We start from the raw sequence: 11,250 nt of genomic DNA, 5'->3' as shown, positions 1-11,250 counted from the left end.
CAAATTTTTTTTTTTTTTTTCACACAAATGTTTTTATTGAAAGATTCTGGGGATTAAATAATAATATGCATACTTGTCCAGAGTCAGGATCTAGCTTCACTTTCAAACTGGGATCTTCACGCTGAAGGCATTTCAATGCATGATCCAAATCTAGAGGATAAACAATAACTGTTATCTTTATGTTTCATTTTTTTTGATAAGGTACTATACATTCTAGTGGGAAAATAGATGAACAAGCAAATTTTGAAAAAGAAAATTTCAAACAGCCAGAAATGTTCTGTAGAGAATAAAACATGGTGATGAGATAGTGATGGGAGGTTACTTGAGATTGAGGGATCTGGGAAGACCTGTCCAGGATGATTTAGATAAAGACACAAACCAAAAAGAATGACATCGCAAGTAAAATCTGAAGAAAAAGAATTCCAGATAGAGGAAATGGCTGTGCAAGGAACAGCTTCTACTGGAGAAACAAGAAGGCTAGTGTAGCTGGATATTGGTGGACAAAAGGAAGAGTAGCATCAGATGAGGCGGGAGATGTGTGACAGGGAGCACACCATGTAAGGTATTGAAGGCCATGGTGAAGAGTTTGGATGTGCACTGGGAAGCCACTGAAGGGTTTAAATGGGACAGTAACATCATCTGATTATGTTCTGCAAAGGTTAAGGAACTGACAAAAAAAGCAAAAAAGACTTTAGAAACACATACAATAATAAGAAACTGGCAAAAGGAAGCTAAATTACATCATGAATAAAGAGATACTAATGTGATCACTCTATGATGAATTATCACACCAAGGAGGAAGTAAGAATACAGCTGACCCTTGCACAACATGGGTCTGATGTGGGTCTGCTTATACGTGGATGCAGAATCGGAGGACCTAAGTATAGGGAGGGCTGACTGTAAGTTATACTGGGATTTTCAACTGTGTGGAGGGCTGGGGCCCCAACCCTCCTCTTGTTCAAGGGTCAACTGTATGTTATTTGCATTAAATATGCCATCTAAAGTAAAGAGATACTTTGATACAATCAATTAACTGATATGCACATGCTCCCTCTTTAGACCTGCACTGTCCAAATGGTAGCCACAACCCATCTGTACAAAATATTACTAGTCTGAATTAACGTTAGCTGTAAGTGTAAAATTCATACCAGGTTTCAAAGACTTCACATGGAAAAGAAAAAAGAAAGTAAAGTACCTCAATAATTTTTATATTATGTTGAAATGATATTTTGATATACTGAGTTAAGTAAAATACATTACTAAATTAATTTTGCCATTTTAACTTTCTTTAAATGTAGCTATAAGGAAATTTTAAGAAGCGGGATGGAAAGACTGGAGCTTGGGTGCCTGATGACGTGTGGAGTCATCCTTGAACCCCTGGGATACCAATTCAAAGCATATTTTACAAGAGAAAGAAGTGAACTTTTGTCATTAAAGCAACTGCTATTTGGGGGTTTTATGCTCTATGTAAGCAAATCTAACAAGAAATGTTACAGCTGGAATCATGAGCTTTACTATATACTATACTAAGGAGTTTGGGTTTCTGCTATAAGTAATGAGAAGCCACTGAAGTATTCTGAGCCAATATGCTAAAGAACAAACTATTTATCACTCAAAAAGGTCAAATGACATTAAACACACTATATAAATATCTTCACTGAGTTCTAAAAGTTAAGCCAGAAAACAAGGAAAAGTTGATTTTTATAAATGGTGATGGGAAACTGAATCGGTTATGAATTGGTTACCATCTAATCTAATACACTGGAAGGGCAGTCCTGAGGTCAATTACTTAGAATCCCATAGATAGCACCACAAGAACAGAATAAGGAAAAATATGGTAAGAGAAAAATGGCAAAGCTGAAAGAAAAAAAATGAAAAGAGTTTGTAAAAATCAAAACAAATTAAAAAACTAGACCAATCATAAGAAATACCAATAAATGCTCATAAAATTGAACTCAGTGACATAAGAAACCTTTTGAGGTTAAAATGTAACTATTTTATCTAAATTATCAGAGCACTAATTAATTGATGCACCAAGATTATTTGTACCTGGCTGCTTAGCCACTGATGGAGGTTCTATGGTACAGAAGAAAACAGGTTCTGGAATCTCCACCCCAGCCAACAAAAGCCTCTCTGCTTCATCGTTTTGTCTATGCTTCTTTTCTCCCTCCCTTTCCGCTCGACGACATGCAGCTAAAGCACTGGACTTGGATGAGACAATGGTGTCACCAGTGGCAGTCTGCAAGCAAAGAAGATGCCTTGGGACAAAATAGGCTATTGGCAAGCACTCAGCTTCCACCAAGGACCACGAAAACCAAAGAAAAATTTTAAGGTAGCACTTCCTCTTCATCAGAACTTAAAAGAGAGACAAATTCATTAAGCTCATTATAACTCTGCATTGGTAAAGCTAATTTAAGTTGTAGAATTCTGTCCAAAATATTGCTGTAATAAGTTCTAACAATAAAACATTCATACACACAAAAAATACATTTAAAACTCATTTGGTAAAACAAATTCATCTTTGAACAAGAGACAAAAGAACGAAAGAGACAAAAATCCTTGCCCTTACAGAGCCTTCATTGGCAAAATATCTTCACTTTTTAACCTGATCAGTTATAAAGTTAGATTTAACTGTCTGCAATAATCAAGATAGGAAAAAAACAATGAAAATAACATTATTTTACATAAACTTAAAACATAAGTATATATCCATAGTGTGTGTATTTTACTTGGATTTGAACTTTATATGAATACAATCCATTCTGTAATTTACTTTTCTTTCTATTAAATGTTTGAGATTCAACCATGTTGATGAATATACTACAATATTCATTATTCCACTACTGATAGCTTTTGGATTGTCTATGGGCTTCTGCTATTACAAAATACCTACTTTTAATTAAACATTTAATCTGTTATTTCTTAGAGAAAAGATTTGGTCACTTACGTGTTTAAGCCCAACAGTCAAAGCAATGTTACCAGCAGTCAGTGAAGGGATTTCTACATGCTGGTCAGCAAATGGCAAAAGCAGACGACTTATTCTCTCCCTGTAAAACCATGATTTATATTAGTAAAAGTATATTTAAAGAAATGAGTGAAGTTTTAGAAAATAACCTAGGCTTCTACTTACGTGCAGTTTCCATTAATATTATGGATGGCCAATTGGCGTTTTATCATGCCTGAGTAAATGCGCAAAAATACCAGCGGGCCTCGTTGCTTGTCATGGAGAACTTTAAATGCCAGGGCACATAAGTCACCCTTATACCACTGCCTATAAAATTAAGGAGAAGTTCCAGAAAAGCCACTTTAAAATACACTTCCTATATATCTATACAGATCAGATCAGAATCACTGCATAAACCTAACCTTGATGTCCTCAAAAGATTCCTCATATCTTCTAGTTTAGCTACCAAGGCCAATTAAATAATGTATTATGTACCTCTCTTCCTCCACCGGCCTAAATTATTCATTGGAGATCTTACCATTAATTCCTCAAAACCAAAAACAATGGATTCTCTTCCAAATATTACCTCTATTAGCAAATAATTCTTGCCTAGATTTCCCTCCTCAAAAAATATACCTAGGAACATCACACCACTTCTTAAAACCCCATACAGGGTAAACAAATAGGTACTTTCCAATTATTGCTTTCACTCTCTCCTCCCACTTTTCTTCAGCTGCATAGCCATATAAATCTACACTATAAACTTGAACTTGTTTACACAGCGAACACTTACAGAATGATGTCCTTAAATTGGAGTTCATTACTAGGTTTCAGAAAGTTTGAATTGCCAAACTTTGCACATAGGTTCATTTTTCTGAGGAAATATGGAAATATTTCTCCATATTTTCATCAGTTTCAAAGGAGTTCATGATTCAAAGTAGGTTAGACACTTCTATTATTGAACTTCTCTAATCTTATTCCTGTTCCCTCCAAATTTTAATTTTATTTAACAAATCCTTAAATAGAGAGTTGATCATATGCTAGGCACTGTTTTATGTGCTTTATAAATATTAGCTCATTTGATTCTTGTAACAATCCTATGAGATAAGTCCTATTCTCTGCATCTTATAGATGAGAGGTTAAAGCAATTTGGAAGACCTGAGATTTAAATCCAGGCAGTACACAGTCTATGCTCATCTCACATCACCATAATGCCTCTCCAGTTGAGAGATATGGAAAGTGACTCAGGTCCTAGTTAATAGGATCAAAGTTCACCTCTGTTTGCCATTTGGCACAAAATTCACTGAGATTTTAGAGGATTTATTACGAAGGACAAAGCTGTTAGTGACAAGAGGAAAAAAACAATGGACCTTTCCTTACAGTTACAAAATATTATGAAAAATCTTGAAATCCAGAATAAATATAAATGTATCTATAGAATATTTATCAAACATCCCCAGTATACTACTTTTTTTTTTTAACTAAGATGGCAGAGTCAACACTTATACTTTTACACAGCAAAAAAGCCATAAATTCTTATTTAGCTCCATCTGTAAACACAGCAGGTTACAAGAGATGATGACAAATATCCCTTTCAAGTAAAAATTACTATGGCTCTATATTATATTATTTAGAATAATATTCACCAATGTTATTCAAAAACTGTGATTCAACTACTCTCTGTGAAACATGACCTATCTGTCTACCTGTCTTTTCAAGGCTATACGATTTTAATCTATGCACTTGCATACTTACAGAAATTCATAGTTGCGTTCTTCAGGTGAAGGCAAGTACATAGTAATAGCATCTAACAAGGGCTGGACCCCTTTGTTTTTCAGGGCACTTCCACAAAGCACAGGCACTGCTGTCTGAGCCAGTGTTACTCTGTGTACTGCAGTTTGTAGCTGTAAAGCAGAGATATAAATGTTTTATGTGTCGTATTCTGGTCTCGACCAAAATATCCCAGAATTAGATGCCTTCCCTAACCAACCACGTAAAATATCACTCCTCAGCACACTTCCATCATTCTTTATGGCCTCATTCTTCTTTATTTTTCATTGTAAATAACATTAATCACTACCTGGTATATTAGATATATATTTATTACTTTATTATCTGTGTCCCCAGTCACTAGAATGTAAAATCTATATAAGCATTATAGTAAGTCCCATAAAGATACTGTAAATCACAAGAAACTGGAAAAGTGCTTAAAATAAAGTAGGTGCATAAAAATATTTCTTGAATAAGTGAATTAATATACTTGTGATTTAACCTCGATAGTCTACTAGAGGAACTGGTTAGAAATTAGAAATATAAATGAGTTACAATTTCTTCAAATAAATTAAATCCACATTAAATAAAATCCAAAGGAAAATGAGGAATCAAAGTAGAAACAATTTTTAAAAGACCTCAAAAACCAAGAAAAGCTTAGGTGTGCTTGCAAGCTATTGATAAGAGAAACGGTGGGTTAATTTTAGATTGTAAGCTCTTTGAAAACAGAAATCATGTTATGTGACTATAGGGCACAATAAACATCACATTTAAGCATTCAAATACTAAACAAGAAAAAAATTCAAACTTACAGCTTTTCATTCAAAAGAAAAGAAATAATTTTTTCCACCTCTAACTTCAAATGGCTCAAAATTAATCTACAGATCTTGTGTTTTTCCTTACTTCTTTTCATGAAAAATAACAAGTGAATTGGCTGGGCTCATCTTGGAGCCCACTTAAAACACTACCACTTAAAAAACTTTTCATGGGGGAAGGTTCCTGGCAGAAAAAATAAAAAACGCCTTGAATAAATCTGTCGTAATTCAAATACTACCAGTATTTTACTGGCCTATTCTCTGGTTTAATATATTTCAAAAGAAAACCAAAAAAAGGGAAGACCTGGAATAAGTTTCCACTAACAATTAAAACAGATTCAGAAAAAATGTTCTGAGAAAAATGACCATTATAGTATCCAAAAGACCAGTAGATCAAAAAAAAAATTCTATCTGTGATTTCCCTAATACTACTTAGTGAAATGATCACAATGAAGGGAAAAGGCTGCAGTAAATGAACAATGTCTTCTAATTTTTAACAGTGTTCTCCTAATTTTTAAGTCTGCATTTTCTAATGATATGCAAAGTTGAAAAAAAAAACCCACCTACAATAGAGTAATCAAACCACATCCAATTAGTAAAACTTGGTCAAAGTAAATGAATAATAAAATTTACCTTTTCAGCCGGTAGCAAATCAAAATTCTCACTAAATTCTCCTAAAACCAAGTCAGCAAATTCATCATCCAAATCTGCAACCTATAAAGAAAGGCTTTAGTTCTGTAACTTGCATTCATCATCACAACTATTAACTTAAGTCTATACACCATAAATATTCATTACCCAAATATTTCAAGACAGCTACATGATCTAACTTATCCAGACCAAGGAACTCTTCACATCTTCTAAAGAGATAAAGAGTTTTTCTTTCAAAGGAAAGGAGATTGAAAATTGAAGATACGCTCTCATGAGTTTCCTAAACTCATGGGAAGCCAGAGCCAGACAGAGCACCTCAATGAAGTGTGCTACCTACTCAGTGCTCAAAAGAAATAAAAAGTCCACAGCTGATAGCCAATGATAATATATACAATGAATTGCTGTTTTTTTAAATAGATTTGGGGGGGGGGGGTCTTAGTTCATAAAAAAAAGTTTTATTTGGTAATCCTCTTAATATTTTGAATGTTCACCAGATCTCCAAGACGTTCAAAGTAAAATGACTGAACTTGTTTATAATCCTTCACTGAGGGAATAAATTTAAGTTGAGGAGGTAGTGGTATAATTTCAATAATAAAAATGTAATTATCTAATTCATGTTCATTTCATAATCATCTATGCTTATATGACAGGAAAATTCAACTGACAATAAAATTAACAAAAGAGTTTCAAAAGTTTATAATAGTAAAAGGGAGCAAAACGTTCAACCTTGGTGAGAAAAACACATTTTTAGCAGCTAACTATAGTAGAAATGTACCCAACCATCTTTCCAAAAAGCAGCAAATATGATGATTAAGCATAGCTTCTGGAATCAAACTGTCTGGAAATGGCTCCACTACTTACAAACTTGTTCAAAAAAGCTTTGGTCAAGTTACATCACCTCTCTTTGTCTTGGTTACTCATGGAGATAATACTAGTACTTATCCTATGGTGATACTGGGAAGTTTAAATAACCAATTCCAATTATGCTTCCAGAATATATAGTAAGTATATAATAAGCATTGTTTTCATCGCTGTTCACCTTTAGAACACAGGAAGTTGATTCTAGTCCACACTAATCTTATTCTCTAATTCAAAAAAAATTTTTTAACTTTGATAAAATATAACAAACATAAAAGTACCACCTTAACCATTTCTAAGTGAATAGTTAGGAAGTAGTAAGTATATTCCACACCGTTGTAAAACTAATCTCTAGAACTTTTTCATGTCACAAAACTAAAACTCTATACCCATGAAACAACTCTTCCTCATTCTCCCCTCCCCACAGCTCCTGGTAACTACCATTCTACTTCCTGTCTCTATAAAGTTGAGGACTCTAAATACTTCATGTATCTGTAAACTATGAAGTAAAGCAAATGAAAGATAAACACTGCAATCAAGATAGTGGTGATGGTGGGGTAGATGATTAGTGGAAGGGAGAGAGAAGAGCAGGGAGTAGCACAGGGAGATTCAAGAGTATTGCTAGTATTCTATTTCTTAAGCTGGGTGGTGATTACACTGGTGTGCACTGTATTATATTTTACATATTCCATATGTAATTTTAGATGAAATTTCACAATAAATATTTTTTAAAGTTTCTAAATATTTACGCAATTTTAAGCTCAAAGTATTCATTTTACTTGTTCAATTAAGGCATTCCTTGCTTCCGTTATCTCCTTCAGCAATTCAGGATCACTCATTTCCAAGAGGGGTTTTCTCTCAAAGTCTTTTCCATCATCTGAATTGGGATTCCAAAGAAGTTTTTCTTTACTTACTACATCCACCACTCCTTTGAAAGTTTTGCCTTCACCAATTGGTAACTATAAGTCAGAGTGAGATTAACATTTTATTAAATGATCATTAGAACTCAATTAGAATTGCACTGGTGATAGAATTTATCTTTCCCCACTCCCCCCCAAATGCCTCTTATCATTATTGCCATAATCTATACCTATTTTTATTTATATCCTAACTTCTTCCAAAAGGATTTGCGAAAGCTTCAAAAATGTATATAATATGCCACAATAAAATACGTTGATGAGGAAACTGAGAAGGATCTGTTCATATTAATAAACCAAATATTTATCAACCAACCTGTAAAAGCAAAGGCTTTGCCTTCAACTTCTCTCTGATGCTTTCAACTGCATAGTTAAAACTGTAGAAAGTAAAATCATTTAAAATGTTAAGATACTTAAAACAGGATTTAAGAATGTACTCTAAAATTATAACCCTCAATTGTTCCTGACGTTTACCATTTAACAGTTTTCCACAGGACAACATCTTGTCTAATCTTTTAACATTAATTTCAGATAATAGTGACTGAGTATCTACCATAATTCTGCCACACAGGTATTTAGGGTATTATTATTGTGAGCTTCATTTAACTAAAGTTTGAGGTTAAGTGACTTGATCAAGGTCACACATAATAAACTGGAGTAAAGATTCAAATGCAAGATTTGTGATTACAAGTCAAAGATTCTTTCTTCTAACAACTATTATTTGTTATCACACGACTACCCACTTTCTTCCAAGAGCCAGCCTAATTTTTCTACACTTTTATCTTAGGCATTGTTCGTATCATATGCTATGCTGTTCACTTCTGTGCTAACACTAGGGTCGGCTACCTATGGAACACATGACACATCTTTGGCACGTGGGCTGATTCATACACACATGCAGATCATTCTGTTCCCAATGTCTTTAAGAAGCAGCCTAGTATCCAGTCATCTCCCTCCCCATCATCACAGGTGCTGTCAGTCAGTATAGGCAGTATTTCCCTCAACCTCAAGGAACTCCAAACAGAAAAGGGTCAGAACTTAAGCATAGCACATTTTGAAGGCTGCTGTGCTTTTACTAATCAAGACAAAAGTCCTCTAAACCAGCAGCTTTAGAATTACTGTAGAGAGTTACAGAAATACAAAGCATACTATGTGATATCAGGAGAGACATGGTTTATGTTTTTTTATTGCCGCTCTCATACCACAGATCAGGATCTCTCCCTTTCACATTTCCCCAGTATCCTTTGATTCTTAATTCTTGCCCTTTCACATTTTCTCCAAATCCTTCATCATTCTTGATTGTCTGGATTCTGTTCTCAGAACAACGTATCCATTTTGGATTACCACTCTGTAAGTCTGCAGTATTACCACTACATCTCAGCATTAACTCTTTTGCCCTATATGCAGGTCTCAAAACATCTACATTCTCCTCTCCTAGTTTCCTTTCATTGAGAGCATTTTACCCATTAGCTAAAGAAAATCGGGGACAAGGAAGAACATCATTCTCTGAAGCAACTACAAGAAACAATTCTCTTCCCTCCCCCATTAGCAATGACAGGGAGCACCGTAACATTCAGCAATACACGGACTCGACCATACAGCTCTAAACAGAAGCAATGGATTCAGCAAGACATCACTCTGTCAGGAGCCTAGAAATCAGCATAAAGCCTCTCTACATTAGAATCAGAATGATTCATCATCTATCAGCTCTCTATTAATCCCACATTGTTACTTTACCTATGAATCAACTGCTCTGAAATTTTTTTTAAATGGGATTGAATTGGGATTCCATGGAATATTTATACCTTATAGGGAACAGCTGTTTATAAATTTAAGTTATAGTGCATTAAAAGCTCAAATCATATTCTTACTTTGATAAGCCAAAGAAACACACGTTAAATACCTTGCTCCAATTTTGTCCATCTTATTTAAAAAACAGATTCGAGGTATCTTGTGTTTATCAGCTTGCCTCCATACTGTAAGAGTTTGTGCCTAGAGCAAAGATAAGGAAAAAAACCCATATTTGACAAAAATAACTATGTTACTACACATGGAATAAGCATACCTAAGACTCTATTATAACATAGAATAGGGCCCTATTCTAGCATAGAATTAGCGCCATTGCACACATACCTCTGGACCCACTCTTATGCTATCAGGTTAAAACAGTTAAGAAAATGATCAAGCATGACTGAAGATTATGCTTCAAACTGAGAATACTTTGGGTGAACTAGGTTGCAACACAAAGGGAATTAACAACTGGGAAGTACTGGGAGTCACAGAAAGAGGACTTAACCAAGAATTACAAGACCTACTTTTTGTTTGGCTTCACCTTACTTAGTAACATCACACAATACTGAACTCATCAGTTTTCTGATCTGTGAAATACGGACTTTTGCCTTAATTAATTCAGACAGTTGTGATGTAAAAAGAATAGGAATGTACTATAAAATGCTAGTATGATAAAAATTGTGTATTTTTACTGTGAATGTTTGAACGTTCATATAAACTGAAAAGGATTTAAGGGGGGAAAAGGAAGCCAATACCTGTATTTCTAAGTTACAATTCTCATATGCTTTTCTATTTGGCTTTCTGGTTGTTGTTAAACAAGTAATTTTTAATATTTGGCTTCTTTTAATTCCACTTTCTGTACATGTTAAATATAAACAGTTTGCCTAGTACAGTCTAATAGCCCTGAAGCAGAGCATTAAAAGCCTAATGTGCTGACACTGTTAAAACAGAAGCCAGTTTGTCATTTGTTTTATTAGATAAAATTGATATACAATAAAATACAGTTGACCCTTGAACAATATAGGGATTAGGGGCGCCAACCTCTGCAAAGTCAAAAACCACTTATAACTTTACAGTTGGCCCTCCCTATGTGCTATTCCGCAACTGCGGATTCAACCAACCACGGATTATATAGTTCTGAAGCCCGTATTTAGAGGAAAAAATCCACATATAAGTGAACCCATGAAGTTTAAACCCATGTTGTTCGAGGGTCAATACAGATTTTCAGTTTATAGTTCAATGAATTTTAATAAATGCATATACTTGTGTAACTATTACCCCAATAAAGAGAAAGAACATATAGAACATTAGAGATTTTTATGTCCCTCTCCCCATAGCAACCTGTTCTGATTTCTGCCACCACAGATTCATTCTGCCTATTATTGAACCTCATATAAATAGCATAGCTTCTTTCACCCAACATGTTTCTGACATTCATTCATGTTGTTGGGCATACTGGTTCAGTGTTACTGCTAAATTCCTTTATATAAATGTACCAGTTTTT

General features: G+C 34.3%; 1 protein-coding gene across 7 annotated transcripts in view; it reads right to left on the bottom strand.

The window, feature by feature from the left end:
- Window positions 1-11,250, bottom strand: part of GFM2 (GTP dependent ribosome recycling factor mitochondrial 2) — a 46,417-nt gene that overhangs the window by 16,653 nt on the left and 18,514 nt on the right. For 6 of the 7 annotated variants that reach the window (XM_004270811.3, XM_033430020.2, XM_033430019.2 and 3 more), the window contains 9 exons: window positions 9,859-9,947; window positions 8,272-8,332; window positions 7,818-7,997; window positions 6,163-6,243; window positions 4,700-4,848; window positions 3,131-3,271; window positions 2,948-3,047; window positions 2,050-2,239; window positions 74-150 (listed from right to left, as the gene is read on the bottom strand). In XM_004270811.3, the coding sequence (XP_004270859.1) occupies window positions 74-150; window positions 2,050-2,239; window positions 2,948-3,047; window positions 3,131-3,271; window positions 4,700-4,848; window positions 6,163-6,243; window positions 7,818-7,997; window positions 8,272-8,332; window positions 9,859-9,947 (1,068 nt within the window). The remainder of the gene's footprint in view (window positions 1-73; window positions 151-2,049; window positions 2,240-2,947; window positions 3,048-3,130; window positions 3,272-4,699; window positions 4,849-6,162; window positions 6,244-7,817; window positions 7,998-8,271; window positions 8,333-9,858; window positions 9,948-11,250) is intronic. The other variant, XM_033430018.2, reaches the window with a different exon arrangement.

Source organism: Orcinus orca, chromosome 3 (assembly GCF_937001465.1).
Source record: "Orcinus orca chromosome 3, mOrcOrc1.1, whole genome shotgun sequence".
NCBI lineage: Eukaryota > Metazoa > Chordata > Mammalia > Artiodactyla > Delphinidae > Orcinus > Orcinus orca.
Note: the sequence above shows the minus strand (reverse complement) of the source record. Positions and strands in the feature narration are given on the sequence as shown.